The following is a 20,937-nucleotide window of genomic DNA, read 5'->3' on the forward strand; positions in this document are numbered from 1 at the left end:
GTCCTGCCTGTTTGAATCGTCTTTGGGGGAGATCAGAAGAGCTCTTATCTGGACAAGGATTCTGTAGAGCTGGACTCAGGCTACATTCCGTGGGTATTGTTAGGAGTTAATAATTCAGCACTCCCAGATCAGTTTTTTTGCAAAGCTCTTACATATCTCCTTTACGCCGTCACACCAGAAATACCTTTTCTTTGCACCACCGCCTACTCACAAGGGCCCAAGGACCCTCCCTATCCCTGCTTCTTTCTTTTGACAAATCCTGCTGCATAACGAGGCATCCTGGGGATGATCCAGAGATGGAGAAAACATGGTTTGTGTCCCAAAGGAGTGTAAATGTCTGGGTTAATAATCCAACCGGGGAACCTTCCTGGGAGATTTCAGCCTGAATCACCTTGTGTCTTGACCACCATCACCAGCCCCCATGTGGGGCTCCGCAGGCTAGAGGACCATTCCTCGGCCATACCCTTCAGCCCCCAGCCCTCCAGGAAGCCCTGGCAGCTCCTCCGTGTGACACAGCAGAATTCCTCCCACACCGCAGCTCTGGGGCGCTTGTTTGGCCTGCCTTTCCTTCCTCGGCTCCTCCCCCGCCCTGAGTTTTCTCTCGGGTGATGTCCTTACAACCTGATGTTGATCATCCTGCCTGCAGCTTCTCAGGCATATGTGGCAGCTCTGGCTGCCTCTGGAGGGTGGGGGAGCACAGCTTCCTCACAGATTTCTCAACCCTGAGAGGCCATTGTTTGCTGATCAACCTCAGATGCTTCAGCCTCAGGAAAAATTCTCAAGTGGGAGATGAATTCCAGTGCCAGCAGGGGAGGACCAGGCTCTGGGTGGGAGGAGGCAGTGATAGCTCAGAGAGCCTGGCGGGGAGGAGGGGGGGCCGGGGCGGGTGACTGTACCAGTGGGCTTGGCCTGGCTCTGCTGGGACAGTTCGCACTTTTGCCATTTTTGGCCAGAAGGCTCTCCCTGCTAGCTTGGCTCTGTTCTAATTATATATTTCTGTGGAGACTCGCCTCTTCAGCTCAGTCTTAAAGTCTCTTTGGCCTACTCTTGAGCTGTGTCCTACAGGGAGGCCTGAGCCTCAGCCTCCAGGAGCCCAGCAAGACCCTTCGGCTCTTGTGGAAGCCCCAGCATCAGCTTTTAAAGGAAGGAAAAATAAGTCCAGGTCACCAGCTCAGCAGACACTTGGTAGTACCTGCTCCATTCTCTAGGCCAGGGTTCCTCAGCCTTGGCGCTACTGACATTTGGGCCAGATAATTTTTTGTCGTTAGGGCCCCTCCTGTGCATTGCCAGTAGCACTGTCCCTCTCAGTTGTGACAACCAGCAATGTCTCCAGGCATTGCCAGATGTCCTCTGGGGGCCATAATCATCCCCCAGTTTTCACCAGTGCTCTAGACTGCCAGTACACCCCACCAGGAGTTTGACTGTAAGTGTGGCAGGATGGTTTGGAAGGTGGATTCACGAATCAGCAGCTGAATGTGACTCTAGGTTAGTTTGTCTTTTTCTATGAAAAATCATGATCAGAAATGCTCCTCAGGTGCCTGTTTGGAACCCTCTTTAGTACCTTGTTTCTTGATGGTGCCTGTGTACTTGTTTTATCTCCCCTACTAGATGATAAACTTCAGGGCAGGCACTGGGTCATCTTTACAGCTGATGTGGTACCAAGCACAGTGCCTGTAGGTGCTCAATAAACGTTTAAATGAAAGAATGAGTGTACCCACCCCCGAAACGACTTAAGCTAATAAGTTGGACTATCCTTCCTGAGTTGCTACCACAAGCCTCTTCTCCAAGAGCAGGGTTACCATAGCGGGGAAGAGAAACAAGGAAGGAGTTGGATGGTCTCTCTTTCTCAGGAGTCTGAGATGTCCCCCAGTTTCTTGGAAACCAATTGAATATGTTGGGCCTTTACAGTCTAAGGAGGCATGGTGGACCCTGTTCTAGTCTGCCCTCTGCCATTATCTAGCAGGAGAGCCTGGAAAAACCACTTAATCTGCTTGGGCCTCAGTTTCCTCTTCTATAAAGTAGGTTGAACAGATGATGTCCGAAGTCCAAGGTTCTAGCTCCTCGTTGAGTGATTCTCTGTGAATCCCTGACCCAGAGATAAGTGCTTTTGTCCACAGCGTGTGGTCATGGATGGTTTAACCCTGAACTGACCTTTCTTCTGCTTTTGCAGCCACTGTATACATCAGATTCTGGAGAGTGTTAACCATATCCACCAGCATGACATTGTCCACCGGGACCTGAAGGTACTACCCAGGTTCCCCCTTTGCCTCTTGCTTGTGAAGCATTGGCGCCACCTGGTGCCAGATGGTAGTACTGCGAGGCCCAAACTAGGCTCCGTCTGGGCTGCGGGTGGGTGCCTCACGAGGTTCTCTGTCTTCCTTATACAGCCTGAGAACCTCCTGCTGGCGAGTAAATGCAAGGGTGCCGCAGTCAAGCTGGCTGATTTTGGCCTAGCCATCGAAGTACAGGGAGAGCAACAGGCTTGGTTTGGTAAGAGTGACCCTGTCTTCCTGGAATGCAGCCCCCGCCCTTCCTCCTCTTCCTGATCTGCCTTCCTCTTTCATAACTAGAAGCCAGACCCTTAATGGCCCTGGGCTCCTCAGGGACTGGAGGAGGGGAGGGTGCAGAACTCCCCCTGGCCCTCCATGACTCAGTACAGTGAGACTTGCTGCTGTTAGCACTGTGTTCTTGCTGCCTCTGGGGAGGATGGGAATTCCTGATAGACACATGGACTTACCCTCTGATTTAGATTCCGGGCACTACAAGAAGCCCAGCCCGTCATGTCTTGCTGCCTGTGTGCTGAGAGCTTATGTAGCAAATGCAACAGGAGTAAGAAGGGACTTGGGGGAAATTGCTAATGTGGGTTTAATGAAAGAGAAAGTGAGTTCAGTGTGCCTCCGCTGTCTCTTCCACTACAGGTTTTGCTGGCACCCCAGGTTACTTGTCCCCTGAGGTCTTGAGGAAAGATCCCTATGGAAAACCTGTGGATATCTGGGCCTGCGGTAAGCCCATTCCACACACTCAGCTTTTTGGTGTTAAGGGCCCTCGACTTCCAGCGATGGCAAGAAAGAGGCATTGCTCTTCCTTGTGGGTCCCACAGGCGTCTGGTATATGTGAGCTCACGGTGTTTGCTCTAGTGTCCCCGGGATGGCTGTTGCCATCACACCCTTCTCCCCAAGTATTTCCTAGATGACATTGCATCCTTCTTGAAGAGGGATTTGCCCATGCCTTAGCAGGTGGGTTGTGCCTAAAGAAATCCCGGACGCGGCTTGGTGACGTGGGGAGTGAAGCATAGTGGCACAGCATTATTGGCTGCCATTCACTTCTCCTTCTGGTATGGCCTTGACTTTCTGGGTGGCTCTGAGCCCTGTGTGGCTTTTCTTGGTTCCTCAGCAAAGCAGGTGACTGACCCCAGTGACCTGTGTCCTGTCTTGTAGGGGTCATCCTGTATATCCTCCTGGTGGGCTACCCTCCCTTCTGGGATGAGGATCAGCACAAGCTGTACCAGCAGATCAAGGCTGGAGCCTATGATGTAAGGACCTGTTTGTTCCTGCCCCTCAGGCTCTGCCCAGGGGAAGGGGCGTGTTGAGCATGTCACAGGGTACAGGGAGTGTCAGGGACTTTGAAGACCCAGGGATGCGCATGGCATATAGGCCTCAGTTCTTGACACCACCTGTCCCAGGGAGCAGCTTTTTTGCACAGCCATTTTTGGTAGCTGTAAAGTCACGCAGTCCACTGAAGCCCTTTGGTCTGTTATTTGCAAAGAATGGTGTGGCTGTGTGGTGTGCTGCATGACATAGGGATGAGAAGTCTGGTGGCTCTCCCACTGCAGTGGGGCCTTCGGCACAGCGCTGAACACCTGATTCCTCCTAGTAGAGAGATGGAGTTGAACCAGAAGATGTCAGAGTCTCCCGGTCTGATATTCTGGCATTCTAACCATGATTGTTCTGTTTTCCTTTCCCGGTCTTTAAGTTGACCCTGATCCTGGGATACCCCAGGGCTTTCCCACACCCTGTTGGGCAGCTTTAGGTAACACAGAGTACCCCAATTATAGGGGGTATGAGGCTCACAAATTTCATATCCCTCCTCCTCTTGTTCCCACTCCTTAGTTCCCATCACCAGAGTGGGACACGGTGACTCCTGAAGCCAAGAACTTGATCAACCAGATGCTGACCATAAACCCTGCAAAGCGTATCACAGCTGACCAGGCTCTCAAGCATCCATGGGTCTGTGTAAGTGTCTTCCACCGAGATCAAGGAGATGAGGGATGTCAGCTTTCAATGTGCCCATAGCACTGTCTTTACCCTCCTTCTTATGAATAGAGAATAATCATTTTGGGCCCTGAGCTAAGACCCAGCAGAGGGGAGGGGGCACTGGAGGGGGCCCAGGGGCAGCAAATGTCATCAGGAGGAGTTGGGGAGGCGATTGGGACTAACTGGTCTCTGTCTCTCCCCCACTCACTTGTCAGGTGTGGTTTAGCTTTGATCTTGAATGAGGGCTTAGGTTGACCCTTGCAGACTCTAGTTGATGACAGAAAGCAGCTGGCAGAACTCAAAGTGAATTGCCATGCCTAGAGTGCCTATTCGGATCTCAGCTCTTAGACGACTCTAATGGAAATGTGACCAAGACCCAGCAAATAAACAGAAGGGGCCTCTGAGCGATGAAAAAGAGCCTCCTGAAGTTCAGTCATAAATCTCGCCCTAGGGGAAGCCCCCGGGGCTATCATTGTGGGTCCGCGTATTCTGTTTTCGTGTACAATTCTATCAGGCTGAAATATCTTTTTTCAAACAAGAGGGTCTGCCTCTTGTTAGGCCTCCTGACAGCTACGATGCATTTATGTATTTGTTCTTTCCCGTGTTTACTGAATGCCTCTTTGATGCTGGTCCCTGTGTGGGTGCTGTAGACACAGAGATGAATAAGGCATGGTGCCTTCCCTCACACATCTCAAAGATTACCTGGGGAGACAGGCACTCAAGCAGGCAACCACTCTGCAATGTGACAAGTACGTAAAAGAAGCTAATGAGTATGTAGGAGCTCCTGCCGTCTCTGGTGGGCAGTGGGATTGCTAAAGGCATGGAGGAGGTGGGCTCTGTCCTGGTTCTTGGCAGATGACTGGGAGTTCCCCAGGATGATAACCTGCAGACAGAGGTTAGCAAGGGCCAAGGTGAGAGGCCATGGGGAAATTGTGGCGAGTTTAAGAAATATTAAGTAGTTTGGTTGTAGATGAACGTAGGACTCCAGGAATACAAGAGACTGAAGCCAAAAAGATTCCAGGACCTACAGGTTTCTGCCTAAGGAGTTTGGATTTTACTCTGAAAGCAGAGGGAACCATTTAAGGGTTTTAAAGAGGGAATGAAGTATGCAGTTAATTAAGAAAGATCAGTTTGGAAGCTGTGTAGAAAATGGAATTGAAGAGGAAAGAGGCAGGGGCAGAGAGCTCAGGAAGCTGTCGTGACTGTCTGAGGAAGTCCAGATGAGGTCTCGGCTAAGGGTAATAATAGGAGAGTGGGCGGTAAGGCAAGGAGTGGACACTTCTGAGAGATGTTTGGGACATAGAATGAAAAGGATTTAGTGACCAGCTGGATTTGGGAAGTGAAGGAGAGAGTGGGATCTATGAGGACTGCCAGGTTTTGAATTGGTAACTGAGTGGAGGGTTGTACCATTCACTGACCCAGAGGAAACCCAGAGGAGGAACCTGTTTGTGAGAAAAGATGATGATTTTAGTTTCCTACATGTTAAGTGTGGTGTTTGAGAACCTCTGGCTGGAGATATCCAGTGGGTAGTTAGAAATATGGAAAAGAAGTTAAAAATTGGAAATATAGGTTGTAGTCATTTGGGTGGTGTTGGGGCTATAGAAATAGATGGGATTGTTTCTATGCTGATTGAATTCCTTTTTCTGTTTTTTAGGGGGTTTTTTTTTTTTTGGCTGTGTTGGGTCTTCGTTGCTTCGCGCGGGCTTTCTCTAGTTGCGGTGAATGGGGGCTACTCTTTGTTGCAGTGCGCGGGCTTCTCATTGCAGTGGCCTCTCTTGTTGTGGAACACGGGCTCTAGGCGCGCGGACTCAGTAGTTGCAGCACGCGGGCTCTAGAGCGCAGGCTCAGTAGTTGTGGCGCACGGGCTTAGTTGCTCAGCGGCATGTGGGATCTTCCCGGACCAGGGCTCGAACCAGTATCCCCTGCATTGGCAGGTGGATTCTTAACCACTGCGCCACCAGGGAAGCCCCTGATTGAATTCTTACTGTGGGCTGTTGTAAGAGAAGAGATGGCCACCAGCATTTAGCGCCAGGGAGAGTTGGAGGAGCTGGCAAAAGAGACTGAGAATGAGAATTTCCATGGGAGAAGGAGGATCAGGAGATCCTAAGAAACAGGAGGTCTCGGGAAGGGAGGTTCTGTAATTAGATGCTTCAGAGAGTCCATGATAAAGACAGAAGAGAGCCTGTTGGCTCTGACCAATTAGAAGCATTGTTTCATTATTTCACTGATAGAGGCAGTGGAGGGAGAGAGACTGAAGCCTGTTTACAGTGAAGTGAGGAGGGAATGAGGGTGAAGAGAGAAAGACATGGTACTAGTTAGAGAAGATGGATGAGTCAGGGGAGTTTTTAAAATCTTGCGCTTGACTGTATTGTGTAGACTACAGAGAAGAATATAATCCAGAATATAAGGGGTTAAAAATATTGGCTAATTGAGGAACCAGTGTTTGGATAGCACAATGAGAGAGGGACTCCTGAGCCCAGGTCAAGGGGTCAGCACATGAGGGATGATGCTTCTGAGACCTGGGATTAGGTTGCAGGGGTGTGAAAATCAGCTTGTGGTTAGAAGGCTGAAGTTGAAGTTCTTGCTTGATGATCTCTCATTTCACTTTGTGGAGAAGTTTACACTTTGGAGGAGGAGGTGAAATATGAGATCTGGGGAAGGTAGATAAGGTTGGGAGAGTTGCTTCGGGAACTGGGAAAGGGAGCGGCCAGAGGGGAAGGAAGGCAGGGTGGCCCTGTGGGGGTGTGGGCACCAGGCTGCATGTTGTAGGATTTATTTTTTTAGCAGGCTGGCCAAGGTAACAACAGCAGAGTGAGGGGATGAGCCACTTAAAATGGGTACTCAAGAACTGCGGAAACATTACGTTCTGGGGTCGTGTTTGTGGACCCCACCCTCCATCCTCCTATATATCTCAGCAGACCCTGAGAACATCTCTGTATTAGGATATGTAATCATTGATGCTTGTATTGCTGACCCTGTGTCATCAGGGAAATGTAAATCATGTTCAGGGGACTCTGTTTAAGGAGGAAGTTAGCAGTAATACATTGAAGAAAAATTCCCATCCAAAACGGTGAAAAGAATTAATGCTTCAAGGTAAAGATCCTTAGCTTCTCAGATCACAGCTTCATTTAAGACCTTGTTGGTGAGTGGGATGGTTGTTGAGAGAAACTCTTAGAAGGAATGAATGCTCTCTCTGGAGAGCAGGAACCCTTTCTGTTCTCTCACTGCCCAGAATCTGGAGCGCAGTAGGTGCTCACTAAATAGTTGCTGAAGGAATAACTGCGTGAGGATCACAACACACAAAATACTCTCCTGTTCCATAGCCTCCATCTCCCAAGGAAGATTAGAATGCTCTCTTGGGCACCTTCATCCAGCATCAATTACCGGTGGTGTTTTCATGTCCAGATTATTGTCCTTACATAACCTTGATTTTTGGGTAGTGCTTTTATTGTAAAAGCATTTTCACATCTATGACCTCATCTTATCTTCAGAGCAACTCTGGGGCGGCTGAGCACACGGCCACCGGTGCTGGGACTATGGTGAGGGGCCTAGGATCCGGTGGGGGGCTCACAGGCCTGTCTATTTGGCTTCCAGCAACGGTCCACAGTGGCATCTATGATGCATCGTCAAGAGACCGTGGAGTGCCTACGCAAGTTCAATGCCCGGAGAAAACTGAAGGTGAGTCTAGCCTTCCGGGCCGGGCTGCCAGCATCCTGAAATCATACCTTTCAGCAGTGCACCCCCTGCCCCATCACAGAAGGAAGCTCTCCTCCTGGCTGGAGCTGAGCTATGAAGGTTGTACTCATTGGGAGCCCCTAGCCAGCAGCTGCCCTCTGCCTGAGAACAGACTGTGCTTTTCTAGAGCCTGATGGAATTCACAGGACCCTCTTCTTTCCCCAGGGTGCCATCCTCACGACCATGCTTGTCTCCAGGAACTTTTCAGGTATGTTTTCAGCTGTGCACTTTAACTCTATGAGGTGAGTGGGTCAGAATGGGCTGTTGCTATATATCATGCCATCCTGACACTGGGTGTCTCAGGCAACACCTTGACCAAGATAATGAGGATCCTGTTTGGAGGGGCTGCTGCAGCTGAGTTTTGTAACCTGAAATTCTGGGGGGCTTTACTTGACTTCAGGTTTATGAACTGTATTCCCTAGAACCTCCCAAGGAGTAGTCTGCCCAGTCTTCCATTTACCTTGTCCCTGGGTATTCTTACTTAATTCTCTGAAGACTCTCAGCACTTTAAGATTTTAGCCAGTCTCAAGGGCATTGGAGGATGTGCTGGGAAAAAGAAGGAGATGAGATGTAGTGAATCTTCCCAGACACCACCATTAATTGGCTGACTGGGACGATCACTACATCGTTGTGTCCAAGTGGAGATGACTGATAGAAATTATTCCAGATGTTTAAACCTTTTACAGGGACTGTGCTTAAAATATTCTCTTTTGTACCAACTGTAAAAGTGAAGAAATAGAGACCAGCAGGATGGAGGGAAAGGAATTTGCTTAATGTTGCGTGAGGAATTGGGAGAGTTGGGACCAGTAATTTGTAAATCACACTTGACATTTCTTTTTAAGATGCAAGACATTCCACCTTCCCCCTCCCCCCACCCTCATCATTGTTTGCCCTCACTTGGGAAGCACAGTGGCTTTTCTGTGAGGAAAAGATTAATGATGGGACTTAAGACAGAAAGGTTTCTTCCCAGTTTGCCTTTTCCCCTGATCTTCCCTCCCCCTAACCCCCAGCCCCATTGTTTTGGTTCAAGACCCCCTTCTCATTCTCATAACCAGACTCCCTCCCTTGCTTTCCTTCTACACAGCCATGGGGGTGGGGGGGTTGTGTGTGGGGGAGGCTCAGGTGGGCAGCTACCTGGGCAGAGATTGCTCCCTTGAGCTTGAGTCCACGGGCTTGGCTGTACTGGTTCCCGGTAACCTCCAGCCCTGGCTCTGGGGCTTCATGAGCTCTAGCCCGAGTGAGAGCCACAGGGCCCTGGAGGGTCAGGACTGGAGAGTAAGCTGGGAGAGTGTCTCCCTCAGGCCCATCCCCTGTGACCCTAGTTGGGGCTCGATCTTGTGTTCTGGATTCACCTCACAAATGGGGACAGGAGGGCACAGTGGGCCACCTCCTGCAGAGGTGGAGCTGTTGTCCCACATCAGGCCTCTGGTCCTCTAATTACTTGCACCTTCTACTTTCTGGGTTTAAGAAAGCCTTTCTAGAGGACGCTCAAGGGCAGATATGTGCCGACCCTAGAATGAGGTGATCTCTTCTCTCTCTGAGTGGAAGAGATGTGAAACAGGCTGCTAGGAAATCAATAGCATGTGCCCCATCCCGTGGCCTCCGGCCTCCGCATCAGCCTCTCCCCGTCCATTTCATGAAATTGGTGTCCTGGTTTCAGGAACTCAGTCTCTCTGTTACAACACAGCACCTTCACTGATCCCTAAAGAGCCTCCTGTCCTTGCTGCCAGACTTTGTCTGGCCGTGGCACTCACTTTGCCCTGGCGCAGGAGGCAGAAAAACAAACAAACAAAAAGGAATGCTGCAAGCACTCCAGGAAGACCTCGTCTGCCCTGACTCTGGGACAGGTGGAAGACAGAGCCAGTCTCCAGAAGCTTCTGTAGGAAGAGGTGTCTAGAAGTATAATCAAGAAGGAAGGGCACTTGTGTGCTTCTTTAGGAACAAGTGAGGCTGTTTTCTGAGTTGATCCCAAATAGAAGGTTCAGCTTATCCCTGGATTCTAGCAGGTTGGCTTGTGGTGCAATCGGGGCTTCTAGAATGTATTGCTTAAGCGGCCTTTGTTTACTGTCTGGGCGCTCATTTTTGGGGCACCTACACCTTTGGAACTCTGAAATGCAGCCTCTCCTGGCCACCTGTCTTGAAGAGGGAAAGTGACGGGTGTCTCTGAGGAGTTGGGGGCCGTGGAACATCAGTGAACTGGCTGCACAAGGGCCACGGACCCTCCCTGGGCCCCGAGTGCCAGTTTCTCTACTGTTTGGAATGCGGCCGGAGGAAAGGGCTGCCCTCTGAAAATGTCCTCCTTTAGGTCCCCTGGGGAGGAAGGTTTGCAGATGAGGCTCAGTTTCCTGACAGCCTTAAGCTAGGGCTGGGCTGCCTCGGAAGGGACACGGCCCCTTGCCAAGTCAGGCTTTGACCTGCAGACCCTCACCCGAGGTGGTCGTGGGACAGGTGGAGCCGCGGGATCCCCCACGCCCTGTCCGAGCCCGGTTCTCTCAGGTTCCCAGACTGCTGCAGGGCTGGCTGCACCTGCTCACCAGCCTGCCCCCGGCACCTCTGCTCCCCCAGCTCGGCCGGCTTGGCCACGCCGCCCGGACCCTGCCGTGCACAGCGGCAGCGGGTTCCTGTGCCTCGCGCTGGGGCATGCTCGCTGCTGACTGGCCCCCGTGGCTTTGCGGCAGCTCTGTGCACTCAGAGACTGTATCCCCTCAGTTGGCAGGCAGAGCTCCGCCCCCGCCTCGCCTGCCGCGAGCGCCGCCGGCCTGGCCGGGCAAGGTACGTGGCATGAGTCCTCCCCGACCGCCTGCCTCGGCTCCCTGCCACCCCACCAGGAGGGCCAGCATGCCAGGCCCGCTCACCAGGGAGGCGAGTCCCATGCTTGCGGGCTGAGATGGGCATGCCGGACGGACCACCTAACTTGGCATCTGCGAGCGCATCGGTGTTACGGAGCCCCCTAACCAGCCGTGCATGCTGGGCGCTTGCCAACTCTCAGGAGGCAATAGCCTGGGACGTGGAGCTGGGCAGCAGGAGGCTTTCCTCCGGACGCCACCCGCCCGAGAGCCTGGCCTGCCTGTGAAGGCTGCGGCCAAGGTGGCCCGAGACAGCCCTGGCGTGGCCCAGAGCTGAGCTGCCCACAGCGGAAGACTAGGCTTCAGCGGCACTGGTGGGCGGCCCCAAAGGGGAAGCCACGCCCTTCACAATTGTGAAGTCTGGCATTTGCCGGCCTCCGGGTCTGAAATGCCGTAGAGTACAGAAGCTGTGCAGATAGCCGCTCCTGAGTTTGGATCCTAGCCCTGCCACACCCTGAGCAAGTCACATCAGCTCTCCCAACCTTAGTTTCCTCATCTCTCCAATGGGGCTAAGAAATAACATGGTGACGATTAAGATCATGTATGTCTAAGGGCCTCAACCCTGCCTGTATGAGAAAACTTGTTAAGAAAGAAATCCTGATGCTGAGACCCCACCCCAGACAAATAAAATCAGAATCTCTAGGGCATGGGATAGGCATAAGCATTTTTCTCTAACTCCCAATTGATTCTAATGGGCTGTCAGAGTAGAGAAGTTTGACGTATGTAAAGCACTTAACACCGTCGGTGGTCAGGCATAGTAGTAAACACATTTTAAAAATAAGTTTCAAATCACCCCAGCATAAACTGGAGATAGGACCAAAGGCCATTTTTGGAGGTCAGAATTCTTGTGATGCAAGGACCCTTATTCTCACTGGAGACCCAGCTTGGGTAGGAAAGGCTACCTGAAGGGAAGAATGGCAGCAATAGTGACAGTAGTTAACACCTGCTGAGTTCTTGCTATGTGCCAGGCACTCTGCTTAGTGCTTTTCATGCCATTATCCCATTTTATAGATTAAAAAAACTGAGGTTCAGAGAGGTTAAGTAACTCACACAGCTAGCAAGCAGTAGAACCAAGATGCAAACCCATCAAAGTCTAGGTGGATCAGACAGTTGGACTGATTCAATCTCCCTGGAGTCTCCCATCCACTGTCTGCTACTTTCCTGTGACCTTTGTGGCGAACAGGCATCACCAGCCTTCCTATGTGGAGCTCATCAGCCTTGAGCATCACCCTGTGCCTGGCTAGAATCTGTTTAATACCTCATTATTCTACCCAGTCCTTTCTGCTCAGTGGGTCCAGAGAGTAGACTGAGGAAAGGGTGGCAGTGAGGACATGCCCAGTCAAGGCTTCAACCCCCTGGCAAAACCTTCCTGTAGGTGGTCCTAGTCTCTGTGTCTGTGTTTGTCTGTCCTCACGGCTGGTCTCCTTCATGAACTGTGACACTCTTGTTTCTTGAGAACACTCAGTTGATGTCTTGCATCCTTGCAGCTTGGCTGTCCTGAGAATCTCCATGGCATCTAGGGACAGAGCCCTCACCTTTCACCCTGGCACTCTGCTTCCAGGCCTAGGTGGAAGCTGTTGAAGGCAGAGTTCCCAATGGCCCAGGCAGCCCCAGTATTGAATGTGGTTTCTCCTCCTGAATGCGGAGTGTCCCTGTTTCTGCTGAGCCCTCTTCCATGGCAGAGGAGATCCTGGGGTGCCACCCTGAGGGTCTGACGCTGCTTGAGATGCCCTTCTTGCTTTGGGGCATCAGGAAGGGCCTCTTCTAGGGGGTTCAGGAGACTCCTGGCCCCCTTGTCAAACACATCAGTCTCTTGCGGATCCAGCTGCCAGACTTCAGGATGGGAAGAGGGTACAATACAGGAGACTTGATTTTTCTCTTTGTTTTCACAGCTGCCAAAAGCCTATTGAACAAGAAGTCGGACGGCGGTGTCAAGGTAGGTGTCTCCACTCCTCAAGCCCAAGGTCTGGCCTTTCTCTTCCAACAGTCACTCCCAAGGGACTCCTTGGCACTTTGTTCCCCCTTTCCCCAAGAACCTTCCTATCCTTGCTTTTCTGCTTTAAACCAGAAACATCTGTGCTCAGAACAGCAGGTTCCACTGGCCTGAGAGGGCAGAGGGATACGTGCTTCACCTGACCCTAGCTTGATTGGAAAGACTCAGGGGAGGTGATCCAAACTATAGTTTACTAGAGCTGAATCCTGAACGTGACTTCCAGACACAGGTCTCATCTCCAGGGCTTGACTCTCTGGGTTTTTTAGGTCACTGGTTAATCTTTTTTTCTTTTTAAAGCACAAACCGATTTAATCAAATGAAAGCAAAGTTTGCCTGGTTGACTCAGGGTACAGGACTTGGCACCTGAAGCCACTATCCTTTTGTTCTTTTTTCTTATCTCCAAAGCACTTCCAGAACCCAGCTCAGATACCATTGAGTGAAAGCATCAAACTTTCTCGAGGCATAGGCGCCTTAGACACAGGCCAGGGACATGGTACCTCACAGCTCATTTTCATTTGGTGAGGGAACTTTTCCTGGGGGATGAGGGCAAGACAGGGGCCCATAGGGACCAACAAGAAGCCTTAGTGGCAGGTGCTGCTTGGCCAAGGTAGAGGGGTCCTCACACAGCCAAGGTGTTCTTAGAGGCTTTGGGGGCAGAAAGGGCCCTGGGGCTGGGGCATTGGATAGGAGTTCATGCTATCTTGAAGCCTGCCAATTTACACCATGGAGAATTTCAAACCATTATTAAGCAAACCTTTAAGTTCCAACAAAAGTTTAAATTAGACCTTTCCCCAGGATCTTATGTCCCCAGCTGAGATATACCTGTGTGCCCCTTTCCCTTCCCCCATCCCTTCCTCTTTCTCTCATTGTCTGCATGCCTGCTTCCATGTACTTTTGCCCTAAGGAGGGGAGCTTGGGCTCCACGCACACTTGCTGACATGGAGCTGGGGTTGACTGGCAGCCCCTCAGTTACAGGGGTGTGAGCTCGATGGTGCAGCCAGGTTAGGAAAAGGTGGCTAGTTAGAGATTTTGCATATATTTTTCTGGAGGAGAAGCTAGAGTCAATCTTTACAAAGTATTTATTAAGTACCTGTCAGAGGCTCAGTGCTACATTCAGTTCTAAAGGCACACGAGAGGTATAAGAGGAGATGCAGGTTTCATCCAGCCTCAAGAATTGCAGGGTCAATTAAAAAGGAAAGTGAACAGATCTGGGATCAGCTAAGCCCTGAATGGTATATGGTACTGGACCCTACATGGATGGTTCAGTCCAAGAAGCTTCTGGGGAAGAGACTTATTGGAGAAAGCTAATAGGAGGTAGGAAGATTGGAACCAAGTCAGTGATTGCCTCTAGAGAATGGGATTGGAGGTGAAGGCAGGGTGGGGAGACACACATTTTGTTTTTTTACTTTGTACACATGTGTTTTCTTTAAGATGAGAATGTATTTTCTGTAACTTAAAAACAACAAAAAATATTTTTATGGGTTCTATTATACATATTGATGTTCTCTGCCCAACTGGAACATGGGGTGTTTGGTAGAGGGATATAAAAAATACAGCTGGATTGGTCTGGTTGAGCAGAGGAATTGGAAGTTTGTGTGTTAGACCACAGAAAACACCATAGACCACTGAGCAGGGAAGGTTAAGCGTGATGTTTTCGAAAGACTTGGCTAAGTGTGTAAGGGTGAATAGAAGAGGGTAGGAACAGCTGAAAGGCTGCAGGGAGCGCATATTCTTTCTCATGGGACACAGGATACCCAGGTATCAACTAGGATTTATTATAGTCTGGGTGTAGGGTGAAGAAAAGATGATGAGAAATAGAAAGGGTTAATATTCAAAATGACCACCAGAGGAGCACAGACCAACCACTTGGAATAGGTGCTGCCTGTAGGTCATTGGTCCAGCTCTACCCATGGGTGCTGGGCTCTGATTAGACATTAGCTCTGATGAGAGGTATGGCAAAGGAAGTTCCCATTAGATACGGGAGATTTAAAAAGGGTCCATCAAAGGTAATGGCAAAGTGTCTTGAATATTGAAAGAAATGGTGGTATCTTTGCTAGAAATGTGAGTAGTCGTGAAGGAATGTTTTGGTGAGAAGAGAAGTTTTGTTTTGACCATACTGAGACTGAGAGACAAGTGAAGATCTGGGCAGAGAGGTCTTCAAAGGTGCTGGGAGATACCTGGTGTAGCCCAGGGAGGTGTGCAGAGGGACACTCACGTGAGTGAATCTCGTGTCCACTGAGGGAGGTACGTGCCAGGCAGGCGCTGGAGGAGCAGAGGGACGAGCACCTGAGCCAGAACAGCAAATTTTCCCAAAGGAGATGGCCGAGGAACTGAGTTTGAAGGACTAGTTGGATTTTGCCAAGTTAAGGAGGGGAGCAGAGAGGAGAGGACATTCCAGGCAAAGGGAATACACAAGTTTGAAACAGCACGATGATTCTGGGAACTCCATTAGCTTTTGTATGACGGAAGCAGAGAGTGATTGCACAAAACAGGACCTGAAATGAAGCAGTGACAGCTGAGATGGTGAGAGGACGGGTTAAAGGTGTCATTAAGGAGTAGGTTTCTGGCAGAACTTTGTAGATACTGGCCTCAGGCACAGCCACGTAAGACTTGCCTAAGGAGCTAGTTAAAATACACAGATTCCAGGGTCCAGCCTGGAATTCAGATTCAGGAAGCCTTGGGCGGGAGGCAGAATCTGAATTTTAATAACACTCCCATTCCTCCATATGAATCCAAAGCACACAAATGTTGAAGAGTCCAGGAAAGGCAGAATTTCAGGGTTATCTGTTACTAAGGAGCTGGAAGAAGAGGAATTAGCAAAGGAAATGGAGAAAGAGGTGGAGGAAGAACAGAGGTGTGCAACAATGCCAGCCCTTACAGGAATGCTGAGAAGGATACAGGCTAGGCAACCAGAATCGGTAGTTAAATTGCTTTAAATGAGAACATATGTGGGGAACCTAGCCCAGGTTCTGACCCTGATTAGGTACTCCGTAAATGAGTTTTATGCTTGAGAAAAGACTTTGAATATAGAGGTGGGAACAGAAGCTAAGATGCAAGAGTTTAAGAAGGGCATGACCAACTAAAATTCAAAGGCCAACAAGAGACAGGTTGGAGAAAATATTCATAGCAGGTGTGATGGGATGAGTTAATACTTTTATACAAAAGAGCTTTCTCTAATAAATAAGAATACCCCCTAAAATCCAGCAGATAAATGGTCAAAGAAGATGAACTGACAGTCTGAAAAGAGGAAGTAGAATGAGTTAACAAATGTGGATGTTTAGCCTCACTGGTATCAGAGAAATGCAGGTGGAAACGAGGTGCCATCTCTTGACTCTTAAGTTCGTGATGGTGGTGAAAGTCGGAATGACCCCTCCTAAAGCAGCCTGTGTGTCAAAACACACAAAGATGTTCCTGTTTTACCTTTTAGTTCTACTTCTGGGAATTTGTCCTAAAGGAATCCCTCAAAATATGGAAAAACTGAAAGCGGAAAGATGTTCAACATGACATTACTTATAACCATGAGAAGATGGGAAACATCAGAAGCCCAAAGGATAATGACTAAATAATTATGGGAAATCTAATCGACCATTACAAAGTTATTAATTTTTATGACTATATAATGACAGAAATGTTTCAAGTGGAAAAAGTGGGATATAAAGCAGTACATACAGTACTGTCTAAATTTGGTTTAAAAAAAAGTACTGGGCTTCCCTGGTGGCGCAGTGGTTGAGAGTCCGCCTGCCTATGCAGGGGACGCGGGTTCGTGCCGCTGTCCGGGAAGATCCCACATGCCACGGAGCGGCTGGGCCCGTGAGCCATGGCCACTGAGCCTGCGCGTCCAGAGCCTGTGCTCCGCAACGGGAGAGGCCACAGCAGTGAGAGGCCTGCATACCGCAAAAAAAAAAAAAAAAAAAGTACTTCTAGATTATATTCAGTGTATGATATGTGAATAGAAAAAGAACTGGGAGAAAACCCACTGAAGTGTTAATAGTAGCTTCACTGGGTGATGGGAATTTGGGAAACTTTTATTTCATACATTTTTCTGTATTTTCTACATTTTTCACCTAGACCGTGTATTACTTTGATAATCAGAATAAAAATTAAGATACTATTTATTTTTTAAGTAAGACATTAAAAGAAAGTAAGGCATAAACTTGTATAGAGCTTACAACGATATGTTTAAATTGCATACACAAAAGACTGGTAACAGTGATAGGATTATGGGTGTTTTTTTCCCCCTCTTTTCTCTTTTCCAAATTGCTTGTAATGTGGCTGCAGTCCTTTTATAATCAGGAACAAGTATATAATAATGAACAGCGTGGTTGGATGAAAGTACTGCAAAAGGGGAAGGAAGGAAAAGACAAGGCAAGGTATGCGGGGTTTTGCTTTTCTGGGCCTTCTTGAAAGTCAAGGTGATAACCTGTGTTATGAGGGAGGCCTGTGAAGCCTCTCAGAAGATCCTGGTCTGTCACATCCTGGATCTTTCTTTTAGACCCCATCCTCCTTTCCCAGCCCACCACACCCCCTCCCCAGTTTCTGCTGCTTAAAGTCCATAGGGAGATTTCTTTCTTGCTGTTCAGAAGCTTTCACAGATGCTCGGATATTAGCATTGGTTTGAGCGGTGAGCCTACCTACCTTGTGCAGTTGAATTTGGGGACTTCAGGTTCTGGCTAGGTTTCTTTGAAGGTAGATGCCAGTGACCCAGGGTCTATGGAGGAGTGAGAGCCACTTAAGAGGACAAGACTTGAGGGGCCCCTAATTGAGGACAACTTGTGCATTCCACTAGTCCCAGGCCAGAATGACCATCCAATCTTAAAAGAAAGAGCGAGGAAGCAAAGAAAAGGAGAGAGAAATAAGGAAAAGAAGGAAGAAAGGAAAGAAGGAAGGGAGGGAGGAAGGGAGGAAAAAGAAAAGGAAGAGAGAGATGCTATTATTTTCCTTAAGTACCGTTTGAATATTTGTTTAAGTGTGGGAAGGAGGCTTGAACCTTTTTCTGGTTTAAAATTTTTAATATTTAATTTTTAAACATAAGTGAAGTATGGTTGTTTAAAATGATCTGGTAATTAAACAGTGCTGCAGGCTGCCAGAGGAGGAGGCCAGCTATGCATGGCTGAGGGCAAAACCCTAAAGGGATGGAGAAAGAAATTGAAAGAAGCCTGCTCACCTGGTAGAAACTAACCCATGAGTAGAAAGGATTATCTCAAGTTTTCATGCAGGGCAGTTTAAGTAAGAGAGGCAGCTGGGAGCGAGTTGGGAACTTACTCCCCATTAGTTGAAGCAGACAGCAGAAAGTACCCTGCCTAAGGCAAGGTCTGGGTGAAAGCAACCTGCATGGCCTTTTGACTCCAAGACTGGCCCTGGTCTGTGCCCCTGCAGAGTTTTCAGTGCTGTAATTCCAGGCAAGTTAGAAGCCTGTACTCTGCTTCAGCCTGGGGAAAAACTAGAGTCAACAAACCCAGTTGAACTTGGCAAACATTTGTTGATCGTATGCTGACTTTTAGACATTTTGCTAGGAACCATGGAGATTACCAAGACAAATAAGATAGGACCTTCCTTCAAAGTGTTACCACTCTGGTTGGATAAAGGGAGAAGTATATATATGAATGTAAAGCAACTCCCTGTTTTTGGATAATTTGGAAGTAAAATCTCATATGTGGGTATATATGAAAGGCTAGGACTTCCCTGGTGGCACAGTGGTTAAGAATCCGCCTGCCAATGCAGGGGACACGGGTTCGAGCCCTGGTCCAGGAAGATCCCACATGCCGCGGAGCAACTAAGCCCGTGCGCCACAACTACTGAGCCTGCGCTCTAGAGCCCGTGAGCCACAACTACTGAGCCCGCGTGCCACAACTACTGAAGTCCGCACACCTAGAGCCCGTGCTCCTCAGCAACAGAAGCCACCACAATGAGAAGCCCGCGCTGCAACAAAAAGCAGCCCCCGCTCGATGCACCTAGAGAAAGCCCGCGCATAGCAACAAAGGCCCAACACAGCCAAAAATAAATAAATAAATTTATTTTTTTAAAAAAAAGGCTGAAGCAAGAGGCCTTATTATAGTTAGGCTTTCTTTTTCTTTAGACCTATTTCTAAATTGTGGACCATTCTTTTAAATACTTGTAGTCCCCTTCTTTTGAATAGAATACATTCTCAAAAATGTCTTCTCAAGTAGAGTGTCAGCTTCTTGAGGGCAGGAACATTTATCTGTGTTCAGTATGCCTAGAATAGCCCTCAGTAAGCATTTGTTGGCTATCGTTAGATGAATATGCGAGTAAAGACACACAGACATGTTCCTAGGGGACTTCTATCTCCCAGCGAGCTAATGATAAAATCCTCAATTACCTTTCACCTTTTAGACACAGTCTTCCAAGATATATTTTCAGTGTTCCGTGTGGTCTTTATTTTTCTGCTCTTGTTTCATGTCTGAACATAAAGTGTTTGAGCTTCTAATTGAGACTAAGGCATCCCTGCTTTCAGCATTCCCTGTGGTTTACATCTTTGTGTCCATAAGATCACTGCACTTTTAATCACCAGCACGCTTGCTTTTCCATAAAACATTGAAATCTTATAAATGAGCATGGGCATACCAACAAAGAAATGAATGCCAAAATTTAATATTTGTCAGATGATTTTCAAAAGTTCAACATCTTTCTCTGAAAAGGAGTTTTAGGAGTCCAGTGAAAAAAAGTGTAGGTTCAGAAGTCAAATGTTATTAAAGCTCAGGATGACCTAGAGTAGCTTTTGCTCTTTACCTGATAGCTGCCCACTCGAATTTCAGGCAGACCTAGTAATGAAAGAAAATAAATAATCCTGTAGGTGAGCTAGATAAGCCCAAACCTATAAATTTGCAGCAAAATGTTACTTACTCTCATAGACTTGTGATTTAATCTCCTTTTAAGAGGTTTCTCTGAGCAAATCTGAGACACCTCAGAATATCCTCAATCTGTGTTTATGAACCTGACAGCAGAGGAGTTCTTCCTCTCCCAGGGTCTGGAGGGGTGTGTGTGCCTGTCTGTCTAGATGCTGTTTTAACCCTTCTGGTGCTGGACTCCAGGTCTCCTCCTTCTGCTCTTTTCTCCTGAGGCAGAGCCCATGCTGGTGCACTAACCTGCAGCGTCTCTGTGCTTCTCTTCTTACCTCCTCTTTCCCCTTCTCTTTCCCTTTTGCTGTGGTGTGTCCAGAAAAGGAAGTCGAGTTCCAGCGTGCACCTAATGGTGAGCCTTGCCTGCCCACCCATCCGCCCGCTCCATGCTGCCTGCGCCCGCCTGCCAGCCACGCAAACCCATTCTGCCATGTGCGTGTGCTTCACTCATCCTCACTGCATGTCTGTGCTGTGCGGGCAGGTGTGGCCTGTCCTGCCAGGCGGGAGCCATTGCCCGAGGTGGCCCAGCGGCCTAAGAAACGGGCACTGGAATGTGTGGTATGGCATTCCCTGCTGCAGCACTTGGACTGCCCCCAGCAGCCCAGGGCAGGATGTGAAGCTGGTAGGGATTCGGGGCCAGGTGGCAAGCACAAGGGGAGACCCTCACTCACGGTCGCTCAGGAGGAGAGACCCTGCTCACCGGGCACAAGCAGCCGTTTCCTACAGACTGGCAGCCAGCGGACTTCTGTGTGGTGTGCGGAGGAGCCGGTTGTAGGCTCTCGGCTCTGAGCCTCACTCTCCTGGCCTTTTCCCCTGTGCAAGTGCCCATTAGCACGCTGTGTCCGGTGTTTCGTCCTTCCCACCCTGCCCGCAGGAGCAACAGCTGAAAGGCTGCAGAGAGCGCATACTCTTTCTCATGGGACACAGGACACCCAGGGGAACACAGCAGCCTGAATCCTTATGAAACCATCTATTAAAGCCAGAGGTGGGGCCACCTGGGTGACATCCCAGCCCTCTGCAGATATGGCAGTTTTTACGGACACCCTGCAGTCCTTGCCCCCTGCCAGGGTCTTTGTCTCAGCTGGGCTTTGCAAATAGAACAGCTTTGTCCAATCAGCCCCAAACAGGTCCATATCAGCAGCTGAGCTAGGAGGGGTCTGCTCTTTTCTGGGGGGATATGGAAGAGAGCAGAGTTCATGTGAAATTAGATCCACATCCTTTCTACTCCTGGGGCCCCCCCTTCTCCAGCCTGC

The 20,937-nt window shown here is 49.2% G+C and overlaps 1 protein-coding gene across 1 annotated transcript in view; it reads left to right on the forward strand.

Moving 5' to 3' along the window:
* CAMK2G (calcium/calmodulin dependent protein kinase II gamma) overlaps window positions 1–20,937 on the forward strand; it is a 54,333-nt gene that overhangs the window by 20,976 nt on the left and 12,420 nt on the right. Inside the window, exons 6-13 of the mRNA XM_082855086.1 lie at window positions 2,171–2,243; window positions 2,388–2,490; window positions 2,919–3,002; window positions 3,438–3,532; window positions 4,110–4,232; window positions 7,848–7,931; window positions 8,154–8,196; window positions 12,727–12,770. Of these exons, the coding sequence (XP_082711212.1) occupies window positions 2,171–2,243; window positions 2,388–2,490; window positions 2,919–3,002; window positions 3,438–3,532; window positions 4,110–4,232; window positions 7,848–7,931; window positions 8,154–8,196; window positions 12,727–12,770 (649 nt within the window). The remainder of the gene's footprint in view (window positions 1–2,170; window positions 2,244–2,387; window positions 2,491–2,918; window positions 3,003–3,437; window positions 3,533–4,109; window positions 4,233–7,847; window positions 7,932–8,153; window positions 8,197–12,726; window positions 12,771–20,937) is intronic.

This window comes from Leucopleurus acutus (assembly GCF_964270905.1).
Source record: "Leucopleurus acutus genome assembly, chromosome: 14".
Lineage (NCBI taxonomy): Eukaryota > Metazoa > Chordata > Mammalia > Artiodactyla > Delphinidae > Leucopleurus > Leucopleurus acutus.